This window comes from Pseudorasbora parva, chromosome 17 (assembly GCF_024679245.1).
Source record: "Pseudorasbora parva isolate DD20220531a chromosome 17, ASM2467924v1, whole genome shotgun sequence".
Classification (NCBI taxonomy): domain Eukaryota; kingdom Metazoa; phylum Chordata; class Actinopteri; order Cypriniformes; family Gobionidae; genus Pseudorasbora; species Pseudorasbora parva.
In genome coordinates this window covers 31,931,713-31,957,287 of record NC_090188.1, presented here as the reverse complement: position 1 = coordinate 31,957,287, position 25,575 = coordinate 31,931,713, and the positions used below count along the sequence as shown (strand labels likewise).

General features: G+C 36.9%; 2 protein-coding genes across 5 annotated transcripts; one reads left to right on the top strand and one right to left on the bottom strand.

Moving 5' to 3' along the window:
• Positions 1 to 11,678: 11,678 nt before the first annotated feature.
• Positions 11,679 to 17,730, top strand: morn4 (MORN repeat containing 4). Its single transcript, XM_067421983.1, has 5 exons — positions 11,679 to 11,855; positions 12,215 to 12,293; positions 12,878 to 12,992; positions 13,104 to 13,213; positions 16,740 to 17,730. The coding sequence occupies exons 2-5, from the start codon at positions 12,227 to 12,229 to the stop codon at positions 16,886 to 16,888; spliced, it is 441 nt and encodes a 146-aa protein (XP_067278084.1). The 5' UTR covers positions 11,679 to 11,855; positions 12,215 to 12,226; the 3' UTR covers positions 16,889 to 17,730.
• Positions 17,731 to 17,900: 170 nt separating this feature from the next.
• ankrd2 (ankyrin repeat domain 2 (stretch responsive muscle)) lies at positions 17,901 to 23,933 on the bottom strand. Of its 4 annotated transcripts, none has more exons than XM_067421979.1 (8): positions 22,947 to 23,933; positions 22,748 to 22,852; positions 20,760 to 20,858; positions 20,412 to 20,510; positions 20,213 to 20,310; positions 20,024 to 20,123; positions 19,783 to 19,927; positions 17,901 to 19,478 (listed from the first exon to the last, which is right to left on the bottom strand). In XM_067421979.1, exons 1-7 carry the CDS (start codon positions 23,079 to 23,081, stop codon positions 19,829 to 19,831), a joined length of 735 nt encoding a protein of 244 aa, XP_067278080.1. In that variant the 5' UTR covers positions 23,082 to 23,933; the 3' UTR covers positions 17,901 to 19,478; positions 19,783 to 19,828. The 4 variants fall into 4 exon arrangements, with proteins under 4 accessions (XP_067278080.1, XP_067278082.1, XP_067278083.1 ...); XM_067421981.1 differs by having other exon boundaries at positions 17,901 to 18,024; XM_067421982.1 differs by having other exon boundaries at positions 17,901 to 19,927; positions 22,947 to 23,075; positions 23,280 to 23,933.
• Between the last annotated feature and the right edge of the window lie 1,642 nt (positions 23,934 to 25,575).

Sequence of the window (25,575 nt, the reverse complement as noted above, 5' to 3'; positions counted from 1 at the left end):
TTTAGCATTTTATGTCCCAGAACTCAAGAATCATTTGATTTCAATTGTCGTTAAATACCATCATAGAGAATGGAAGTATTTTACATGTATGATCATATGTTGTGTTTAGACACCAGACAGCTGAGGTGAAGGTCTTTCATTGCTTTGCTCTCTGTTGACACCAGCATAATTGCTATACTGAGCGCTAGATCAGGCAGTCCTTGCTAATCAATAAAGTCTTCACCAGCCATTTCCCCCAGTGATTCTGCCCTCATTTCTCCTCTAATTGTTCTTTTTCACCCAGGAAGGTCTACGGCTATGCTGCAAGCAAAAGGTGTGCGAACGTGTGCATGTTTCCTGTACTGCAGAATGTAACCTTAAAGGTGCCCTAGAATGAAAAATTGAATTAACCTTGCCATAGTGAAATAATAAGAGTTCAGTACATGGACATCACATACTGTGAGTCTCAAACACCATTGCCTTCTACTATGTTAATCTCGTGAATCAAAAACACCACGGAAAAATAAGTGCTTCTCAACATAAACCCAACCGTGACGCAAGCATTGGGGATCATTTATATGCACGCCCCCAACATTTGCATCTGTCCAAACACGTTCATTGTCAGGCGGAACTGACGGTAACTGGGACTGCAGGTAAACAAGACACTCGAGGATAGCAAAAACAGCTCTCATGACATACGTCATGTTCAGACTGTGCAGGGGACGTGAGGACTTTTCATATGTCAACAGTCATGGTTGAGGTTTTTTATAATCGGATACCACAACAATTTATTTTAAAATCGTTCATTTGTTCGGCCCATTTCAAGCAAGCTTCGCTCAGCGTCAACTGAAGAAAGTGGCAGCTGTATTCCTGCAAGTAGTAAGTACTGATTTATCCACTTATGGACTGTTTAAACAATTTCTGATTAAATTGAAAGTTTCTTAGAGAGACCACATTGTCTAGATAATGCAAGATGCTTACTGTAACAATAGGAAACACCAAGTACCATACAAAACTAAATAGTGTGTCTAATGACAAAGGGTAATATTATTTTGTATTACAAAATACAACCGTAGATACGTTACTTACAGATCGTTCACTCGACCCTTCTGCGCAAACGTCACCTTTTCCACCATATAAGTTAAAACGACAGTCATTTGACAAGGCTATTCATTTTGTAAAAATATAAGTTATATATTTATATTTTTGAGAACGGAAATAGGCCTATGATGTTTTTGCATGTATTTCAGAGTACATCACAGTCACTGCGTAGCCTACATTGTGACTAACGTTATATAAACATGCAATAACGTTGACGAAAAAGACTAAAGTCTAAAATGTAGACTGAACGACACTTTAAGCAGAACATCTCAAATGGAGATTGCTGAAATGCAGCTTACTTGTTTATTGGTGGTTTCAGATCATCCTCGCGCGAGAGAGAGCTTGCGTGCATATGGTTGCCAGATTGGACATGTTTATGTAAAACAGTGGATAGTATACAAGTTCTATTTTACAGAAAAGCTCTGTTTAAGGGGTTTAAATTACTGAAATCTGGCAACCGGAATGATCTGAAAACACCAGTAAACAGTAAGCTGCATTTTATCAATCTCCATTTGAGATGTTCTGCTTAAAGTGTCATTCAGTCGGTCTGTGTTCTGTCAGGATGGTCAGGACTCACGAGGTGCTTCGCTGTACAGCTGTGAGATGTGAGCGTCTGAAATAAGCCAATCAGAGTAGAGCTCAACATAAATATTAATGACTCTTCCAAATAAGGCCAAAACAGAGCATTACATCCTAGGGACAATTTATAGGGTTATAAGTGGACCTGTAAAACTGTATCTGGACAATCTTTGCCCTTAAATAAGCCAAATATCCTCTATGTAGATATCAGAGAACAATTTAACATATTGTTTCAACTCCTTCTAGGGGAACTTTAAAACAACACTGCAGATGAGAACTTATCATTACACACATTTTTTTTTCTCTTGACCTTGTGCTCATATGTCATATTAACATTTATATTTGGTATGTGAGTTTCTACAAGGCAGAATTAAAGAAATGTAGCATAGTATACTAATCCCTTTTCAACATTTTAGTAGGCATTTTAAATTATTTTCATAAATAGTATTAAAATGAATCTCAAATCATAATGAGATATCACTCTGATATAATGTCCCAGAAAAGCGCTTTTACTGGGGTAGTACCCTAAGGTACAATAAAAAAGGTACTAATGTGTACCATTTAGGGGTCATTTACTTTTGTACTTTAGGGTAGTGTACTCCTCATGTGAAAGTGCTGTACCTTTTTTCTGAGAGTGTATCTGGATATAATCATATAAATATTAATAAAATAATAAAAATAATAAATGTAATCCTTTTTAGCACTAACATTTACACACAACATTATAAGGTATTTATGTGTATAAAAAAGAGTACACTATTGCCAAAAGTATTGGGACACCGCTCCAAATCATTGAATTCAGGCATTGCAATCCCTCTCATGGCCACAGGTGTATACAATCGAGTACTAGGCATGCAAACCTGTGAAAGAATGGTTCGTTCTCAGGAGCTCAGTGAACTCAAGCGTGGTACCGTGATAGGTTGTCACCTGTGTAATAAGTCCATTCGTGAAGTTTCCTTACTAAATATTCCACGGGCAACTGCTAACAATGGCAACTCAGCCACAAAGTGGTAGGCAACATAGAATCACAGAGCAGGGTCAGCACATGCTGAGGTGCACAGTGCGCAGAAGCAGTCACCAACTTTCTGAAGAGTCAATAGCTACAGACCTCCAAACTTTATGTGATCTTCAGATTAGCTCAAGAACAGTGCGTAGAGAACTTCACGGAATGGGTTTCCACGGCCAAGCATCTGCATCCTGGCCCCTTAGTTTCAGTGAAAGGAACTCTTACAACTCGAATTCCAGAAAAGTTGGGACACTTTTTTAAATTTGAATAAAATGATAATTCAAAGATTTTAAAATCACATGAGCCAATATTTTATTCACAATAGAACATAGATCACATAACAAACGTTTAAACAGAGAATTTGCACACTTTTATCCACTAAATAAGTTCATTTCAAACTTGATGCCTGCTACAGGTCTCATATGAGAAGGCACAGGAGCAACAAAATGCTGAAAAAGCAAGAAATTTGGAAAAGATTCAGCTGGGAGAACATCTAGCAACTAATTAGGCCAACTGATATCAGGTCTGTAACATGATGAGCAATCAAATGTCGTAGAGAGTCTCTCAGAAGCAAAGATGGGCAGAGGAATACTTGTGGAATACTTTAAAAGCAATGTTCCTCAACGTCAAATGCAAAGGCTTAGCAAATCTCTTCATCTGCAGGGCATAACATCATCAAAAGATTGAGATAAATAGGATCACTCATCTGCCTTATTGTGTCAATGACATTACTAAATGCAGTAATAGAGTGTATAGGTGAATACAGTATGGGCAGCTTGCATGTTTTAGAAGGCACTGTGAATGCTGAAAGGTATATAAAGGTTTTAGAGCAACATATGCTCCCCTCCAGACGATGTCTATTTCAGGGAAGGCCTTGTGTATTTCAGCAGGACAATGCAAAACCATTTACTGCAGCTATTACAACAGCATGGCTTCATCGTAGAAGAGTCCTGGTGCTGAATTGGCCTGATCTTTCACTTATAGAGAACATTTGGTGCATAATTAAATGGAAAAATACTTCAAAGATGACCACACACTCTTCAGCAACTGGAAATGTCTGGCATACCAAGTTTGAAATTAGCTCTTTAAGTGGATCAAAGTGAAAAATATCTCTGTTCAAACATTTGTTATGTTATCTATGTTCTATTGTGAATCAAATATTGGCTTATATGATTTGAAAGTCTTTTAGTTGTCATTTAATTCACATTTAAAAAACGTCCCAACATTTTCAGAATTCAGGTTGTAATTTCATGCTCCCGACTTTGTTCCAACATGACTGCGCACCAGTGCACAAAACAAGGTCCATAAAGACATGGATGAGCGAGTTTGGTGTGAAGGAACTGGACTGGCCTCAACCTGACCTCAACCCGATTGAACACCTTTGGGATGAATTAGAGCGGAGACGATGAGCCAGGCTTCCAACATCAGTGCCTGACCTCACAAATTTGCTTCTAGAAGAATGGTCAAAAATTCTATAAAAACTCTCCTAAACCTTGTGGAAAGCCTTCCTGGAAGAGTTGAAGCTGTTATAGCTGCAAAGGGTGGGCCAACTCCATATATTTAACCATACAGATTAAGAATGGGGTGTCATTAAAGTTAAAGGGGGTGAGAATAAAGGGGGGTGAAATGCTGTTTCATGCATACTGAGCTTTTTACACTGTTAAAGACTTGGATTCCGATCCTAAAAATAGACAAAGTTTCAAAAACTAATGTTGGATGTTTGATGGAGTATTTCTGTGTCAAAAATACTCCTTCCGGTTTCTCACAAGTTTCGGAGAGTTTTTTTCGAGTATGGGTCGGCTTGACGTTAATAGAGCGGAAGGTCCTTGTATGGGCCGTACGGGCTCTTCTCCCGGGGTGCGTGCGCGTGACTAGAGCGAGAGAGGAAATGCACGCCGTAAACACTCTCTCAAGTGCAGATCCAGTCGTCGTTATAGTCTGCGCCGCGCTCCACTTTATTCCTATGGGTGACGTCGAGCGACTTCAACGCTTCAGCACAGCATTCCGGGAAGGCAGCGCTGCATTTGAACCGATTTGAACGCAGAAATGATGGGAAGCTTCGCAACATCGCTTCAGCCGCATCGCAAAGTGGATTTCCACGCCACTGCTGTCACAGGACTTCACCAAATCATACCAAAGAAGTGTGTTTTTGACGGAGCGGTCCCAGCGATAAAGGTTCGGTCCTGCTTTGGAAGCAGCCGGTGAGTAAAACTGCTTCAAATGTCTCTGGTTTTGGCTATCGTCGCGTGAGTAAACATCAGTAAACGACACGATCGCGTGCTTCGTCATTCAAATGCGCTAGCGGTTACTCCATTGTTATTCTATGTATGACGTTACACTAGTCTGACGTGCAAAACCGTTTTGCTTGCTACTGCTAAGGTTTAGTCGCATACAATAGTCCATAAACCGAATCATGTCCTCATAAACTGCGAGTAAAGACACACAAATGTTGACAGGCCACTAAATACAGTACATACCACAGAGACGGACGTCCTACTGTTGCTGCTTCTCCTGTTCAATTTATTTCAGCCTCCGAATGATTCTGGATCATATATCTATTAGCTGAGATCGATAGCCATGAGTTTCTCCACGATGGAGGACGTCACCGCTTTGTGCGCTCGTCATTCTTTAGCTCCGCCCACACGATACGGCTCCAGGTGCTCTGTTTTTTCCGGAAAGACTCGGTACAGCCCATATTTCTTTTATAAATATAATAACTAAAGACTTTTCGGAGATATGAAGGATGCAATACTACTCTATAGGTACTCAAGATTGACATGAGATTGACTGAAACTGAGTGTCAGTCTTTATATATATATAAAGACAAACATACATTGAGGTTAAACCCAATTAAAAAACATTTCCTAATTTCTAGACTACCAAATTGTGAAGAAATAAAGCAATAAATAATGACTGACAACCAAGTAAAATATGATTGGCTCTGGCCTTGACAGATGAAAGTACATTTTGCAGAGAAAAATACGTCCTTTAATAATCCTATCTTTTTTATCACAAAGAGGGCAGATTAATGGATAACGCGATTGGTTATGAAATAAAAGCCTCTCTCCACTCGGGGACTGGAGATTTAGAACTGGAGTGTAATGGCGTGACTTCTCTAACCTTGATGTTGAATGCACCGATCACGTACGACAAACTTTCCTCATATGTTATGGCTTGCAGAGAATTATAGGTCAATTTAGGCTCGGTCAATGAGACGACCCTCGTCAACAACCTCTGTTCCACCATCCTTCCTGCTTTAGAAGTTGACCTTTGCGATTTTTCTTGCAAGGAGAGCAGACTCTATATCGCAATGATGTGTGCTCGTATGTGGTCAGTCCTCATGTTGTGCTGGATGGGCACTCATGTGTAGTGATGCTTGCAGGGCCCATCCTGTGACTCTGGGGCATATGGACTCTACTGCCCATTTCCCTGGGGCATTATTGCCATGCTGATTTACTGCCAGTGAAGGACAATCATCAGAGACCAAATTAAACCCCATTATACGGTGTGTGAGTGTTTTTTCATGGTCTTTAGGTTAAAGCAATGAAGTTTGAAAACTTCTATAGGCAATCAATTACCTTACAATTAGGGCAGTTTTAGCTACCATTCCATATTTTTTATCTTGCTTAAAAATACACACGTGTTACATGCAAACACAAATGCGTGGTCATAATTGTCCATGTTGCGCTGACATTATCGCTGCGCTGACATATCTGATATATCGCACCATATTTAAGACATGGGATTCTCGTTGTTTGGAAGCGAGAACCACTCATCTTTAACATTAAAGGTAATAGATCTCCAGGGTGAGATTTTTATCGACATTTCTCATTACCAACCTATTGGTGTTTATAGCGACGGTCATAAACGGCTCCCTGTGGTGCTGTGTTTTATGAAGAGATCAGCTGTCAGGGCAATGCGTTCAAATCTCTGCAGGATAAAATGATGCAGGTCAAGATGAGAGGGAGAGAGAGAGAGAGAGAGAGAGAGAGAGAGAGAGAGAGAGAGAGAGAGAGAGAGAGAGAGAGAGAGAGAGAGAGAGAGAGAGAGAGAGAGAGAGAGAGAGAGAGACTTTAATATTAGGGGAAACATGGGGCTAGTTGTCACAATGATTACATCTGTAATAGGTAAAAAAAATAAATAAATAAAGTTAAGACAATAAAACCCTACAAAAACAGGTATATTCAAATACAGTGTGGGTGGATTTAAAAGTATTGTATGCTCAGAATTGTGTCCATGTGTGTGTGTGTGTAAAGTTTGGATACTATTTAATTTTTCTGCAAGAAGTCTCTTAGGCTCATCAAGCCCGCATTTATTTAATCACAAATACAGAAAAAAGTAGTAGTCTAATATTGTGATATATTATTACATGTTCTTTTTAACTTTTTAGTAATCAAAAATCTTGAAAAGAGAATCACAGCAGTTTATAAAAAATATTGCAGCACAACTGTTTCCACCATTGACATTATATCGATCAATGATTCGGATTGCCAATGTCACGTGATTTCAGCAGCTTGGCACGCGATCCGAATTATGAATCAGTACGCTGATTCATGACCGTTTGGATCTTTATTTGGGGATTGAACTCAAAAAAGGAAGAGAAGACAATGCTGAATAAAGTCATATTTTTGGACCAAAATGTATTTTCGATGCTTCAAGAGATTCTAATTAACTAACTGATATCACAGATGGACTACTTTGATGATGTTTTTATTCCCTTTCTGGACATGGACAGTAGGCCTATAGTGTGTATAGGCTATACTTGCATACCCTCTCGGACTAAATATAAAATATCTTAAACTGTGTTCTGAAGACGAACGGAGGTCTAATGGGTGTGGAACGACATTTGGGTGAGTAATTAATGACATCAATTTCATTTTTGGGTGAACTAATCCTTTAAGTTTTTATATCTAAAAACAACTATAGAACTTGCAAGCCTATAGGAATTAGACATGCGGACATGGGAATAAACATGCACAATATTGTTATCGTGGGCACTTCATAAAAAAACAGACCCAATGCGCATGAGCAGCTCATGGCGGGACGAGTGAAGGAGACGCATTCACTCTCTGACAGCAGAGGGCGCTGATGCAACAGCAGACATTTCTCTGGTAAAACAGTTTCCCTGGTAATCTTTGTAAACAAAGCAGACTTGCCCTACACACAGCCATTCAGTTTTCTGTATTTGCTAAGGTGCTCATTACATCAGAGAATACTTAAACTTAAAGACTTAAAGCTATTCATTTTCAAACTTAATATTCATTTACTTTAGACATGTTTGTGTATTGCTTTATTGCATTTAAATGTTCAGTTCTTTTTTTTAAAGAAAGTTTTTGTAAGAAACAACAACACAGTATGACTGTGACAACACAGTATGACAACACTTTTTTGTAACTTATTTCGTGATAATACCGTATACCGTAATGAAACAATCCAATCTAGTGGTTACATAATGGCATTACAAAGGGTTTTCTCTTTTTTTACGCCCACCAGATGACACTTATCTGCCTTGTCTATATTTTAACATGAAATACAGCTTTAATTTAAAATGATTGTGAATTGAATTGAAATAAATTGCATAAATATTAATTAGTAACAGACTTTAATTAGTAACATAAACTGGTGGTATGAGGTATGTACTAACATTGAAATGAATAATTTGATACAATGCACTTATTGTGTACATACATGTTTTTACATTGTACTTATATTTAAAAAATACCTGCATGTAATTACATTTGTAAAAAAAAAAATTTGTTACATTTATAATTACAATTAATTGTATCCCTTAACTTTACCCATATCCCACCTCAAGCATACTTTTTTTGCAATACATTATGAACTCAATAAGTACATTGTACGTTTTTTAATGTAAGTATTATTGAAAAAACTAAAAACTAAAGAAAAAAACCTTGTTTTGACTGAAAAAAGGTGTTTATGCAACATCTGTTGGTCAAATAATTTCATATTACATGATGGTTTTTCATGAATTGCTTTGTTTCATAATTGCTCACAATTTAAACATTTCTAATTATATTAATGTAGATGTGGTGAGAGAAACAAATAATCATAGAAGAAAATGAATTCTAATCATTATGCATGAGAGTTTATTGTTCACATTTATTCATATCAAAGAATCATTATGCATGTGTTTTCTGTTTGCTATGCCTGACTGTTAAAAAACAACAGAGAGACACACAGTGAGCAGCTCTCATGACCCCAGAGGTCGGGGTATATCTAATTTTGAGGGTCCAGGCGTCAAGATGAAAGACATATGGGGTTATTTGAGTATGTGTGGAAAATTAATTTGCAAAGGGTTTTAAAAGGGAACTCAGTTGTTTAGTCTGCAGTTATAACTCTGCAGATACGGCTGTATAGGACTCTTTTCTTGTAAGAAAATAAATATATTTTGGCAAAGGTTTGTCTCTTATTCAGATATATATATATATATATATATATATATATATATATATATATATATATATATATATATATATATATATATATATATATATAATCAAAGGCATCAGTCTTAAATTAGTGTCAGTAAACAGCGGTTCAAACTGACAACCCTACATGATGCTCTATAAGGTATAGTTAGTGCACTAAATTAATTGTATAATTTTTCTTGGCAATAAGAGTGGAATTCTTCAATAGCGCCTTGTTGTCTTGAAACCTGGATGTGCTTCTGCAGGAAATCCAGTCTGAGAAATATGGAGTAAAACTGTGTTAACTGTGAAGACCAAGTTCTTCAGGCAAATAATAAAACATCTGTGTTAGTCCTCACTAATAAAAAGAGGTTCATTAAGCACCAAATAATGTTTCAATTAAAATGCCAAAAGGCTTGGGCAAGCTGCTGTAACTGTAATTAATATGTTGGCAGTGTCACTTGTTAACAAATGGCAGGGCAATTTCTTGCTCAAATTGTTACTAATAAATGAATGTCTTAACCACCTCAAGATCAGAGTGCTAAATTAAACACTAGCAAGCTCAATGACAAACAAATAAGACTTTCAGGAAGTTAAAACTTAATTTTGACCTATTTATAGTTAAATAAAGTGTTATGCCTCCTTGGACATATGTGCGTTTATTTGTCAAATCAATTATCAAAAGTCTCTGCTGAGTGATTTATTCTATGATTGACTGATATTTGCTCTAAAGATTAGTCACTTTTTTGATAAGAAATGGCTTAAATTGTATATTTAGATCTTCTTTATCACTTGATATAATATACATTAAAAATACTATCATGTTTGAATGTCTCTTTTTATTGATATATGCATTTAATTTTATCATGTCCTCAGTGCAAAGTAATCAGCTTCCACAAGACATAAACCATGAAACGATAAAAACCCTTAACATTTTATTTACCATCCTGTTGGCAAAAATGGGTACAAAAAAGGACCTGTTCTTATCAAGACATATTCATCAAAAAATGTTTTTTTTTTTATTGTTTCAAAAATACTAAATACTATGATGGCGTCCAAGAAAAGCTCCTTTTTGTTCAACATTTACATTTTTAACCTTTTGAGATAACTACAGTATGTCCCTACAGGGTGGAATACCTTTACAGCCAGTGTCTGAACAATCTACATAATTATTATTTTTTTATTATATATTTTTCTTATATGTATTCCTAAACATGTCACTATTTTGGTAAAATGCTAAAAACATGAAAAACATGTAGGTCCTACCTTTTTTTACTTTTCAAAAAAGTATGAAGCCAAAATGTTACTGCATAGCAGGATTTGTTTTTTCTGCACTGTAAATTTAAAAAACAAAAAAACAAAAACAAAAAAAAGTTACTTGGTTGCCTTCAAATTTTGAGTTCATTAAAATTTTAAATTTGACCTTATACAATGAACATTTTTGAGAATCGATTTAACCTTGATTATCGACAACCTTTATTCAAATATTATTAAAAGATTTTGTCAGCATATTAGGTAATTGTGCATGTGTGTTTTATTTGTGATGATGCAGTTATGCATGCAGTTATGCTTGCCATTTAGCAATTGTGCTATTTTCATGATTTATCAAAATTTTCAATTTATTTCTATTTATTAAAATAATTTTCTGAATTGTAGCCTATATCAACTCAAATTTTTAATTTCAATAAACTCACAATTTTAAGACAACCAGGTTACTTACTTTTTTAAGTTAAACCAACAAAACATTTTTACAGTGTGAGAGGCCTATACATAACTCCATTCCAAAAAGCAAAACACACACACACACACACACACACACACACACACACACACACACACACACACACACACACACACACACACACACACACACACACACACACACACACACACACACACACACAATATGTACAATTTTCTCTTTTACATCACAGAAAGTGCATTTATCTTCTGTTTTCGACTTATTGAGTACGCTATTACAGGGGTAACATGATATTTTAAATGTAACTTCATCTTGTTTGTTCTAAGAGACCTGAACACTCTCCAATTAATTTTATATAACACCTATATTAATATTGTATAACACTTGAAATATTACTGGAATAGATTTTATGTTCATAAGATTAAGAACAAAAGTGTTATTGAATTTGTCAGTCAAAATTCCTTCAATTGAAATAAGTGTTGATAGGACGGGTTGTTCTCGTTACAATATAGTTTTAATACCACTAGGAATTTTATATTTATATTCAAATAACAAAGCCACAAAATCACATTTTCTGGAGAATTCTAAGGAATAAAACCGACTATTGTCATTTATCAGCTGATTAACAATGCTATGTAAATACCATCTCTCATAAAAAAAAACAATGATTTATTTCTGTAAATAATATTGATTGCTTCAAATAAATCAACGGTGAGGTAAATAATTGTGTTTGTAAACCAGTAACCACGATAATAAAACCTGTTGGTGAAACTGTGCTAATTTAATGCGTAACGTTAGTTTACCAAGTGAGAAGGGGCGTCCATATCGCGTTCCACAGATCACATTCCCAGCCATTGCTCAGCCAATCAGCGCTCAGTCCACTTCCACCGCTGAGAGAAGCACACAGTAAAACAACGCGAGATCTTCAAGGAGAGAGAGATTCAGAGAGGAACCGTAAGACCGGCGTCTGCGAACCAGAACCAGATTCTCTCTCTCTACGAATCCGCTGGAACAAAGCGAAGGGGTTTCATGCTCTTGAGACTGCATAGAAACATCACAGGTAAATGAAATCGCCCTCTTATAGCGTCAAAATACAGCGCGCGGGTTTACACGGGCTGAGAATAAGAGGCGGAGTGACGTCATCGCCGCCGCTGCTTTATTTCAGTACATAAATGTTGTAACGTGTTCAGTGTAAATGATGCGTTGCACTATTAATGATACAGTGCTGGTGGAAAGTGAATTACCATGAGTTCTGATTCATTAGACTCAGCATTATTATACAGCTCAATACGTTTGTGTGTGGGCATAGGTGATGTACATTTATTATTTGTATTGTACATATTGGTTTGGTCTACCTCTGTTTATCATCATTTGATTCTATTATGTTAATTCTGCCTATTTAATATGTTTTGTCTGCAGCTTGGTGGAGGTATGACATTAACCAGGGGCTCCTTCACCTATTCCAGTGGAGAAGAATACACCGGAGAATGGAAGGAAGGCAAGACATTTCTTGCACACTTTGCATCACTTTTAAATTCTCACTGCTTTTTTCATAAATGGGGCAGGTCATCACATGTATTTTAAATGGCCTTATATTTGCCAAAACATTTTTTTTTGTTCAATATATTAGATTTTCCATTTTTGCTTTCATAATGTATTCACATAATAGAGGCTACATTCAAAATGAATGAAAAGGTTATGTATTATTGACTTGTTTTGGATTACTCTTATATGGGTCATCTCTGTGAGATATGAAAACAACTCTATACATCTATATCTAAATATTCTATTCTAGAATAATATTGACAACTCTTACATTGTATTGCCAGCTACCAACTGACTTAAAATTATGGATATATATATATAACTTGAGTGTTGGATGACACCATGATTGCTAAAATGTAAGTACTATATATCTGAGAGTGCTGACAAGAGACACAAACCTTGAAACCTTAAAAAAAAAAAGTTTATTTCGGCATGAAATCTGACATAACATGTAGAAATGGTGGTGATAGAAAGAATAGAATTGGTATATTGGATAACCTCAGTGTTAAATTATGAATCAATGTGTCTGCTGTGCAGGTCGGAGACATGGTAAGGGTGAGCTGAAGTTTGCTGATGGCACCTGTTATAAAGGTCACTTTGAGAATGGCCTGTTCCACGGATCAGGGGTGTTAGTCTTTCCCGATGGATCCAGGTGAGTGACTGTGTGATCAGATTAAAAAGTGTACCTACTTAAACTGAGATGAACACGTTTGCAGTGAGACTGTAAGACTACATGGAAAACAAAACCATTTCTTAACAACAGGTACGAGGGTGAATTTGCCCAGGGAAAATTCCAAGGCGTCGGAATCTTCAGCAGGTTTGACGGGATGAAATTTGAAGGGGAATTCAAAAGTGGCCGTGTAGAAGGATATGGTAAATATTCCTCCCTTCATTTTACAATAGCTAGATTTACACTAATGAGACTCAAGCTTGACCCAAATTAAATTCTGATCGGATTGATAGTGTTGCAGGCCTGAAACAATCTAGTCAACAGGGGGAAAAAATGAAGCATGTGTAAATTCTTGAATCAGACTGTATTCCCAATCGGTTTAAGGGGTGTAAAGATACACTTGTGTCATGATTTGATACTATCGTGATGCTATCCTACCACGTCATTACGACAATATTTATCACAATATTTTAAGCAACAAAAAAAAGTATTACTTTTTTTATTATTATTAAAATTTGATTGTTATTACATTATTATCAGGACACACAACTATTCCCCAATTGCATTACTATACATTATATTCAATATCAGTAGTTTAATGTAGTAATGTCACTGAAACTCTGTAAACTTAAATAGTTTTGCTCATGCAGTACTCACACACTATATATATATTAGGGGATTTTGCGAGTCTAAAATGTCTCGTCACAAAATCTGTTTCGCCTCAGTGTCATTGTTATGATGTTAATTTTTGCCAATTTCAGTGTGAGTGTAAAGCTAGGATAACACCCAGTTCCCAATTTGCCTACTTATACTACAACCTAAAAATATTTACTCTTTTTGTGAAGAAAAAGTACATACTTTTGAGTGTCTAGCAAAAAAAATGGCTATGCAAGCTTTGGGACATACTACTTTGTTATCTATAACGGACTCTATTGCTTAGTTGCATGCATCTCATCACCCTTTATACTGCCCTGTCAATCATCATCACAGTTCAAATCGTCCACATTTAATTAATTTCCTACCATATCAGAGAGGAATGTAGTAGCACATTGACCTGCCATTCGTGGGTCTTTAATGCAGAGACTCTCCTCATGTGTTTGCAGTTTAAATATAATGATACATTTAAAAGTGATCGGCCACAAGTATAATTACAAAAGTTCTCACTGCTGCTGCAAGTCAAATATAATGTGGATTACAATGTATAAATATTGATCACTCAAACCCCTTTATCTAAACCTCTCTACTTAACCGATAGACTCGCACATCCGAGTGGGGCGGTTCCACCTGACCAAGTGTTGAGGTGTCAAAGCGTTAAAAGCGCTATATAAATGCAGTCCATTTACCATCCGTAATGTCTGTAGTTTTTTAACTTCAAAGGGTTTCCTGTAAAATTACACCAAATTTGTGTATATAGACCACTGTATGTGGGTATGGGAAGCTTTTCAATTTGGTTAGGCCAATCCGGGTGGAAATCCCCAAAAATGATCCCAGAGCTAAGGAGGTTAAATGATGTTTGCGCTTTCACTTTGAGGAGTGCCGTTGCACTTTGAGGCAGCGCTTGTGCTTGTGTGATGATCAATGCAATCAGGCTAAATCTGCTCTAAGTTTGCGTTTTTGTCACCTATCACACATGCACACTCCAGTAAGCTGACAGAAAGCAGGTTAATGCGTTTAAATGCAGCGCGAAATCAAGGTAAGAGGAAGAAAACTACCTGTCCCGACCGGTTTATGCTTACGCCGTTTATGACATTACTCCGATAAAAGAAAACGGGTTACCGCGTTTACATGACCATGTTCATTGTCGGCTTATTGGGCATGATCGGCTAAAGAACGTGCATGTAAACGCACGCACTGTTTGATCTCTTCCCCCTTGTTATCTCATTATTGGTTTAAATTGCCCCACCTGTGTTCCCTCATTCCCTGCCTCATTTGTTCCCTTTTATAAGCTCCTTGTGTTTGTCAGTCTTTGTCGGATCGCTGTATCGTCTACGTCTCCCGGTTCCCTGTGATCTCTGTTGGTTTGTTTCAGTTTTGTATTTTGTTATTCTTATTATGTTTTTTCCCCTCATGGGTTTTGTTTTGACTTTACGTTTTACCTTCACCTTAGTGCACTTGAGTCCTCGCACCAGTTTTTCTTTGTTCTGACGTGACAGCCTTTGACATTTTTTGGTCTTTTAAGTTTGAGAGGAATGGACTTTAAATGGAGGGACAAAAATCTTTTTCTGGTTTCTTCGCAAATATCTTCATTTGTGATTTTAAGTTAAATTAAAATCCGAAAAAATTCAAATGGCATGAGGGTGAGTACATGATGACAGAATTTGACCTTAATTAAAACTAAATAAAACTAAATCTCATTATATAATATATATATATATATATATATATATATATATATATATATATATATATATATTATACAGTGCCTTGCGAAAGTATTCGGCCCCCTTGAACTTTGCGACCTTTTGCCACATTTCAGGCTTCAAACATAAAGATATAAAGCTGTAATTTTTTTGAAGAATCAACAACAAGTGGGACACAATCATGAAGTGAAATTAAATTTATTGGATATTTCAAACTTTTTGAACAAATCAAAAACTGGAAAATTGGGCGTGAAGTTTTGGACACATTACAATTTGTAATGTTTTTGAAAGAAGTTTCTTCTGCTCATCAAGCCTGCATTTATTTGATCAAAAATACAGGGGGAAAAATGTATATCATGATATATTGTTACAATTTAAAATAATTGGTTTTCAATTTATTATACTTTAAATGATCATTTATTTCTGTGATGCAAAGCTGAATTTTCAGTATCATTCCTCCAGTCTTCAGTGTCACATGATCCTTCAGAAATCATTCTAATGTGATGATTCATTTTCAAAGTTGGAAACAGTTCTGCTGCTTAATATTTTTTTCATAACCTGTGATACCTTTTTTGTTATACTTTGATGAATAAAAAGTAAAAAAGAAGCAATGTTTTAAAAATAGAAATCTTTTGTAACAACAATATACCAGTACACTACTGGTCAGTAATTTGGGGTCAGTCATTTTTTTCTTTCTTTTTTTTTAAATAAATCAATAATTTTATTCAGTAAGGATGTGTTAAATTGATAAAAAAAAACATTATAGTAAAGGAAATTTATATTATTTGAAAATATGTTTTTATTTTGAATAAATGCAGTTCTTTTGAACCTTTATTTCATCAAATATATTATGCAGCAGAACTGTTTCCAACACTCATAATAAATCAGAATATTAGAATGATTTCTGAAGGATCATGTGATAGACTGGATGTCACGTGACACTGAAGACTGGTGTAACGATCCTGAAAATTCAGCTTTGCATCACAGAAATAAATGATAATTTAAAGCATAATAAATTGAAAACCAAATTTTTTTAAATTGTAATATATCACAATATTAAAAAAAAATGTATTTTTGATCAAATAAATGCAGGCCTAATGAGCAGAAGAACTATTTGTTTTCTTTCAAAAACAAATAGTAATGTGTCCAAACCTTTGGCCTGTATTGTGTGTGTGTGTGTGTATGTATATATATATGTATATATATATAAATAAATAAATCGCATATCACATCGTTTACACCAATGATATTTTTATATCACGATATAGAATGTATCTCTAGGGGGTTTACATTCATTTGACATCTTTGGAACGTGCCAGTGTTTGTTTAGATTTATAGCATGGATAAATGTGGTTGTATTTCCTTATAGGGCTGCTGACTTTCCCAGATGGTTCCCATGGTGCTCCACGGAATGAGGGAGTGTTTGAGAACAACAAGCTTCTTAAACGTGAAAAGTGTCAGGCTGTGGTACAGAGAGCCAAGAACTCAGCATCCACTGCCCGCGGCCTCGCTGTATGACAAACTGACCTCAGTGAGAGCACCCCTTACTCAGGCTCCCCCGAGTACATTACGGATCGTCAGTCACAAGTAAAGCGATTGTGGATCTGTGTTCAGGGGTGATCTCTGCCTTCACCACACAACAGAGCTCAAAAATATGTGAGACCCATCAAACCCTCAGGGACGGATGAAAGTGTTTCCATTCCTCACGTCTCTATTTCGCTCGCATTGTTGCTCTGCCTTGGTTTCCTCTGTGGCTTAAAACATCACACAATTATGGACGTTTGTTATGGAGGCAAGGATAAAGTCAGCATCTGCAGGTATGGAAGTGTGGTCAGATGAAGATGTTTTTGGGAAATGAACTCAATCTGCCTTTGTGAGTCTGCGTCTGCGATTGTATCACTCACAGTATGTTTGATCTTTACTATTGTGGCTGTTTGTGTTACAAATTAACATTTTCTTTATTGCACATTTGCCTTAGTTAATGCATTAAATGTCAGTATTGCCGGATTCAAATCTTGTTACCGATGTACAACAGCGGTGAGGGAAAATGTTCAGCAGCTTGTCTTAAATTTTTTATTTATTTGTTAATTTAATTAATTTAAAAAGAGTACATATGATTTACTAACACTTTAGAATATTGTGAAATAATGGTTTTACTGCCCATGTGCATTACAGAAAACTATTTGAAATGATTTAAAATGTATTGGGTCAAGTGATGCATTCACTTTAAATGTTTGATGACTGATTTATGTGCGTTTAATTATTTTCCAAACTGACTGCTAATGGTTCACTGTTCCCATCATCCGCAGTGTCAGACACAAGCCTTAGTCACGATCATATAAAATTTACTGACACCAAAAATAATTTTGCACTGTTATTTATTTGAGCAAAGTTCAAAGACTGACAAAAAAAAAAAAAAGTGAAATAAAAGTCAGAAAAAAGTCACCTGATCTACATTTTGCTGCCTTTTCTGTCATGCTTATTCTCCCATGATAACATTTTATTTGTGTATTCAGATCTTACATAGGACAATTAATGTTCCTATGATGGCAACGCTGAATTTTCAGAAGCCTTTACTCCGGTCTTCAGTGTCACATGATCCTTTCGAAATCATTAGGCGTGTTCTGGCTTCATGTGGCGCTGTGCAGGCCGATCTGTGTATGCCATCAAAGTACAGTGTTGAGCGATTTGAAAGCATAACATTTTATATTTAAACATATGTAGCCTGTTATCCCATCTCAATATTAACAGGACACAGAATGGCCTGCAATCCAGGAATCCAGAGCTTCAACCACTAAATGAATTCACGTCCGTGTGTGACTACAAGCTTTCTAATCATAGAACAACTGGGCGTTTTAAAACAAATAATTCACAGGCACACTGGTGTTTCTATCAGTGACACACAGGGGAAACCCTTCATGACACCAGGCCAAGAGATCAGTTGTAGGACTGGATGAGCCAGGCCATGGATTATATCTCTAATACAGCAGCAAAACACACACTGAGTAACCAACTACAAAGCAAAACGAGCTGGACTGTTGATTCATAAACAATCATATATTAAATGTTTGCTTTCAGGCTCTGTCAAATTGCCATTATATAATAAATCTCAGATGACGCATGTGCTTTATCGGATAAATGTGCTTTACATCAGGAAACTGCAGCAATGAACCTGTACTGGCACAATTAGCCACTGACAAAACTATAACATGCTACATATGTTTCATATGAAAGTCATGTTATGCAAAAGTAAGATCAAATGTTGTGCATGCATTTCTCATTTCATAAATTACTATTAAAAAAAATTCCATCAAAAAAATATCTATAGTGCCACTGCCAACCATCCTGACATTTAAAATATGGCATCAATAATTTAACCACACAATTTTAAGTTACATTTTCACCTGAGTAATTTATAAATATAATAAACAATATTAAGATATTCATAATAAGAATTAAAATACATTAAAATGATAACCTGTTTAAAATTTACATAAGTAAAATTTAGGCATATATTTTATATATTTATACACCAATTAGTCATAAAATTATGACCGCTGACAGGTGATATTTGACAGCAAGTGAACATTTTGTCCTCAAAGTTAATGTGTTAGGATTAAGAGGAGGAAAAATGGGCAAGCGTAAGGATTTGAGCGAGTTTGACAAGGGCCAAATTGTGACGGCTAGGCGACTGGATCAGAGCATCTCCAAAACTGCAGCTCTTGTGGGGTGTTCCCGGTCTGCAGTGGTCAGTATATATAAAAAGTGGTCCAAGGAAGGAACAGTGGTGAACCGGCAACAGGGTCATGCCCGGCCAAGGCTCATTGTTGCGAAGGCTGGCCCCTATGATACGACAAGCTACTGTAGCTCAAATTGCTCAAGAAGCTAATGCTGGTTCTGATAGAAATGCATCAGATTACACAGTGCATCACAGTTTGTTGCCTATGGGGCTGTCTAGCCTAGACCAGTCATCATGCGGTCACCATGCTGACCTGTGTCTGTGAGCATCAGAACTGGACCACAGAGCAATGGAAGCAGGCGGCTTGGTCTGATGAATCACGTTTTCTTTTACATCACATGGATGGCTGGGTGTGTGTGCATTGCTTACCTGGAGAACACATGGCACCAGGGCACACTTAAAGATTTTTTTTAAACATGTTAGATGTTATTATTTATGAATTAGCAATTGATCGATTTGACAGTTTTGTTTTTGATACTGTACATGATCAAGGTAATGCAAATAACTTTTAATGTGTTTTATAAAAAAATATAAGCCTTTTTTCTTTATATAAATTGATTCAAGTCTTTCCTCATTCATTCAGTATACTGAGTGAGGACAGGTACGTTCACCATTATATAAGAGAGAAATCAAATAATTACTCGCAGCGGTGAGGCTGTTCTCAGTCATGCACCCGTTTACAGCAGCTCTAATGAATCCAACGTTTCTCCATTTGTCTGTTAGGCCAGATCAACCTCCCTCATCTGTTCCAATTTCTCCAGTGTCTCCTTAGTGTCAAACTGCCATTGCTTCACCTGTTCAGTGGCTGTAATGCCCTCCTGGAACAAATAAATTAAGTGTTTATGTCCAGCTGTTTAGATTATAAATTGCATTATATTTTATTATATTTTTGTCCTCTTCCAGCATGACCTTACAGCATTCTTGATCTCCATATCTGCTCCTGCCAGTATGAGGAGTTTTACAATTTTATATCGATTTAATCTGACAGCATCATGTAGAGCTGTGTCTCCTTCCTTTAAAAGAGAAAATAAATGTTTAAACTGACTTATCATTTACACGATCTGTATAATTTTTGTTTTCTCGTGAATTATTAATCTGTTATCCAATCTTTAGCATTAATATTGATTCCACAGGCTAGAAGATGTTGGACCACGTCACTGTGACCTGTCCGTGTGGCTACATGTAAAGGTGAGCTAAGCAGCTGTATGAAGAGTAAAAAGATTTCAACATGTCATGTATACAGCAGCTTATTTTTATACTTGCTGTACAGTATTTTTTGTCTTCCAGTAAAAAAATTCTCACTTTGTCTCTGACGTTGATATCTGCTCCCCTGTCCTGAAGAACTTTCAGTGCTGAGAGACTTCCACCTCTGCAAGCCCAATGTACAGCCCTGCAATCCAGCTAAACCAAAGAAAAACTAAATCAAATCAACACAATCACAACACCATGATTTAATAAACACTTCATAAACATGTTAGCACTTATTTTAGAATCCTGGCCTATTATAACAATTACAATAACTGGGTTATAACTATCCTGAACCTAACCCTAAACTTTAACCCATGTAGTTACCTTATATTACAAATACTTTCTTGGGTAAGTGCACATACTGTAAAATAAAATGTAAAAACACATTTATAATGATCTCACCCTGTCTTTAAAGTTGATATCAGCTCCTTTGTCCAGCAATTTGTCCAGTATTTTAGCATGATTTTCCAGAGCAGCCCGATGGAGTGCCGTTTTTTTAAACTAAGACAAACAGTTTTGTGAACAACATATAATGGCATGGAATCATGGATAAATCTAAATCACCAACCTCTGAGGAATCTAAACACAAGACAAACAGAGGAGAGTCCACTGGTACACAACAGAGCTTGTAATAAAACAAGAATAACATTGTCTTTTCTTTTCAGAGATGGCGAGAACTGAGGACGCTCAGATGGTGTTTTTATTACTCAACAGGTAAATAAAGTATTTTATTGAACAGATAAATTGCCATATGTAGCTCTCTAATAGAGTTTATTGTAAAACATTATCTATTGTGAAGGGCCATTTCATTATGGTTATAGCGTTGTGTAGACATTTATTTTTGAGGAAGTATTGTGTCTATTAATGTGTTATATCTCTTAAGCCTAGTAGTGAATGTTTTACAGTTCTCATGAGCAGTATGATAACCATATTTATCTGCACATTCATGCTGAGCCGAAGCACAACCAAAACAATATTCTTCTGCAAAATGTAGGCAGTTTTAACCACAAAGTTACATAGTGTATGTTTAAATGAGAATGACCAATGCTTCAAACACTTTTATTTATCTTTGCTAATGTTAACAATGCATTTTTACTATCAAAGTTTGCATCTGTTAACATTAAAGGGGATAGTTCACTTTGAAATTAAATTTTGATGTTTTAGCTTACCTAATGGGCATCTGAGATGTAGGAGTATTTGTTTCCCCAGTAGTTTCAATTTTGATCATTTTAGGTCAAACCGTTCTTGTCTGTGCCTCACATAATGCAGGTCTATGGTCACCACCTCAAAGAGCATACACAGAGAAGTCCAAATTAAACAATCCCCCATCGTAAGTACACACTGATGGCCTAAGACACGAAACGAGCGGTTTGTGTGAGAAAACGAACAGTATTTATATCGTTTTTTCCTCTTGTACACCACTACATCCGACTGATCGGAGGGCGCGCGTGCGCGTTTTCTGTTGTGAGATTCGCACGTTCTGGCTTTAGTCTGCGTAAGCGCGGAAAGCCCCGGAAGTGGATCTCTCGCGCGTGTACGTCTCTCATTGTTTACACAGAAATTTGGGAAGTGTTACCTTTCACTGTAAACATATTTAGACGTACAGTACATCGCAATGGAAGATTTCGATATATTAACAGACAACGTTGAATTTTTTTCACAACCATATTTGTGAAAAAACAAATATGCGCGCCCTCAGATCAGTCGGATGTAGTGGTGTACAAGAGGTAAAAACGATATAAATACTGTTCGTTTTCTCACACAAACCGCTCATTTCGTGTCTTAGGCCATCAGTGTGTACTTACGATGGGGGATTGTTTAATTTGGACTTCTCTGTGTATGCTCTTTGAGGTGGTGACCATAGACCTGCATTATGTGAGGCACAGACAAGAACGGTTTGACCTAAAATGATCAAAATTGAAACTACTGGGGAAACAAATACTCATACATCTCAGATGCCCATTAGGTAAGCTAAAACATCAAAATTTAATTTCAAAGTGAACTATCCCTTTAATGCACTGTTAACTAACATGAGCAAACAATAAACAACTGTATTTTTATTAAAACAAACTAATAATGTTGTAAAAAGTGTATTGCTCACTGTTTGTTCATGTTATTTAATACATCAATTGTGGTTTACAAATGAGATCGTATTGTAAAGTATTACTAGCTTGATTTGATTTACTAAAATAACTGAAATTGAAAATAGAGCTGAAAATGAAAATGAATAAAAACTATACAGACATTACAACAACAAAAAACTAATACAATTTTCAAAAACAACACAATTATAAAGATGTAACTAAAATAAAATGAAAACTAGAAAACCTAAAATATCTGGCTGATACTAAAATAACACTGGATACGACGTCATTTCAGACATACAGCACCTCATCACAGGTGTTTGGATCTCCTCCATCTTCCAGAAACTTCTCAACTACTCCCATCTTTCCCTGAGCTGCGGCTTTTAAAAACTCCTCTGCTTTAACAAGACCCTGACAAACAGAAATAGCACAAAGAAGTCTAATGAAATACTCAAATGCACATAACAATAACAAAGACAAGACAGACACATGGGTTCCCCCTCACCACAGGAACATCCATTCGGCCTTTCAAAGCTTTGGGCTTGTTCTTGATTTTCTTATGCTTCATATGCAGCTCAGTAATATTCTCTGCACCCCCCAGATCAACGATCTCACGCCTCACTCCTTCCTCTGCCTGCATGAAGAATTCACTTCTCTTTCAGTCACATTTACGCATCTGGCAGATGCTTTTATCCAAAGCGACTTTCATTATATTCAAGCTACACATTTTGTTAAAACCATGCATTCCATGAGAATTGATCCTATGAAATTTTCACTGTTAGTGCCTGTTTGAGTTTCCCATGAAGACTACAGGAAGGATAATTACAATTTCACTCACCTGAATGTTTGCAACACTTTGATTAATAAAATCTATTCCCTGTTCCTCCCCCACAAATGATGCATCCACGACCAAAATCCCCAACTTTCGTGCCCAAGCTCGACGGTTCTAAACAATTTCAATAAAGGACAAACAAACTTTTTCAGACAGGTATTCCCGGACTTAATACAAATAAAATACATAGACAATGGTCAGAATGAGAAGATGTAAAAGATCTAAAGACTGTTAAAAATCCTGTACCTCCTCCCGTTTATCAAGGGCTGCTCTTCTATCAACCACAGCCGTAGCCCAGAGGATGTTCTCGTCCATTGTGGAAATTTTTCACACAAAAAAAGTGTCACAAACTTTCACAAATAATAGTGTCAAAATCCAGCCGGTAATAGCAGACCTGCTGGACTGAGATCTGAACTGGTCTTATAGCTCACAGCAGGAATGTAAAGCCACGTCAGGCCCTGTGTGACAGCTGTGGACAGGAGCTGGATCACACACAAACATGCAACATGCTGCTGCCCTGAGCTCACTGTTTGTTTGGTGTCATCCACCTCGAGAGGCCTGTCCTCTGCCACACACTCTGGGAGTCCAGTTTTACAAGAATCACGACCCAATAAACACCCTGTTTTGGAGATTATGTTATTTATAAGTGTTTCATTAGTGTCAAGTGATGCCTCATACCTTTTAGTTTCAAAGAACGCCTATAGAAACAGAAAATAATCATGTGTAAATAGCTGTCATGCTGTTCAGTCCTTCAACTGACCAGTCGTTAAATGTTAGGAGTCATCCCTAACTATTTTTTTTAAATAAAATTAACAATAACAGGTCAAATTAATTTTAAAAATAGCTAAGTTTACTGAATTTAGTCATTTTAGTAATTTAGTAGTTCAAATGTTAAGTTCTTTTTCCAGACTTTTTTTCTATACTACACTGTAGTACTACTACAATAGGAGTGATTTTGTTTTTAGAATGTTATAAGCAATGGCACAATATTTTTAAAAATGCTGTTATTTTTTTTTTCTTATGTTAAAATGTTGTTTAGTGCTGCTAGCTTAACTGAGATTCCTAATAGTTTTTTTTTGCCAGATAAGATTCCATATACTAACATAACGCCCCTGACATAACAGGATTGCTCATTGCATCAGTTTTTGACACTTGCATTTTCTTAGAATACTGAAGCCTGATTACGTCTGTACGCTTGCACATTTAAATGGCTTTTGCATTGCATTCGTTTCTGATGCTTATGGAGAACGCAATTCTAAAGCAGCATGCTGCTAGCATAGAACGGAAGCCTTCCTGTGAGGCAGTAGCCTGGGGAGGCTTGATGGCAAGAATAACAGAGATAGTGGCCTAAAATATGTCCAATAAGACAGACTCGAGTTCGGTCATGATGAGACTTAGAAAAAAACCCTCAGGGTGGGCACCCACTAGGTAGACAAAACTCGTGCCTTTAGAGCAGGGACGTCAAGGTTATAGAACCTGGCTAAGGTGGATGGTGATATATATACCAGCAATGGACACTCACTAGATCAAACCCAAAAGGAGCCCATTCCCCTGGTGTAGTGGGCCCTCACCCCAATAGGGCACAGCAAGTCCAAAGACATGAAATCTAATGTTATTGCGTCCACTATCCAGTGGGGTAGTCGCTGCTTTTTAACTGGCAGCCCCTTCGAGCAGCCATGTGGAACCATGTTAGGGCAAGGCAGGTTTAGCCTCCTGGCCCCTCTGAGAAATCTGACCACCAGGTCATTTTTCCCAACCCACTGTCCAGCTATAGGAGCGGTGTTCTAGAGGGATAGCTGCCGTGCATGCCTTGAGCATCTACGAGGTGCATCCGAAGTCCAACAGTACCTGTAGGAATGATGGAACTGAAGCGATCTCACAAGACAAAGTGTCTATACCCTGAACTGAGCACCAGACATAAAGGTCATAAAGGGGCATAAAGGTGCCTGGTAGAAGGCACCATCTTCTCAGCGATCATGTACATGACCCCCTGGTAAAGACTTAAATGCTCCCATTGAAAGGCCATAGATGGTGGCTCCACAACTCGGGTTGAGAATGCCAAATTGACCCCTCCGCCTGGGAAAGGAGGTCTCTCCAGTGGGATTGGCCATGGGGCTGCTGTTAGCAGCTGAACTAATCCTGGAACCATGGTTTTGCCAGAGTGGTGCCATGAGTAAAACCAAGTATCTGTCCTCCCCGATACACTTATGACCTGAGGGGGCAGAGGTACCAAAGATTAGGCATAAAGGCGCAGAGAGGGCCACCTGCAAACTAATGTGTTATTTTCCATCAAGAAGAATGT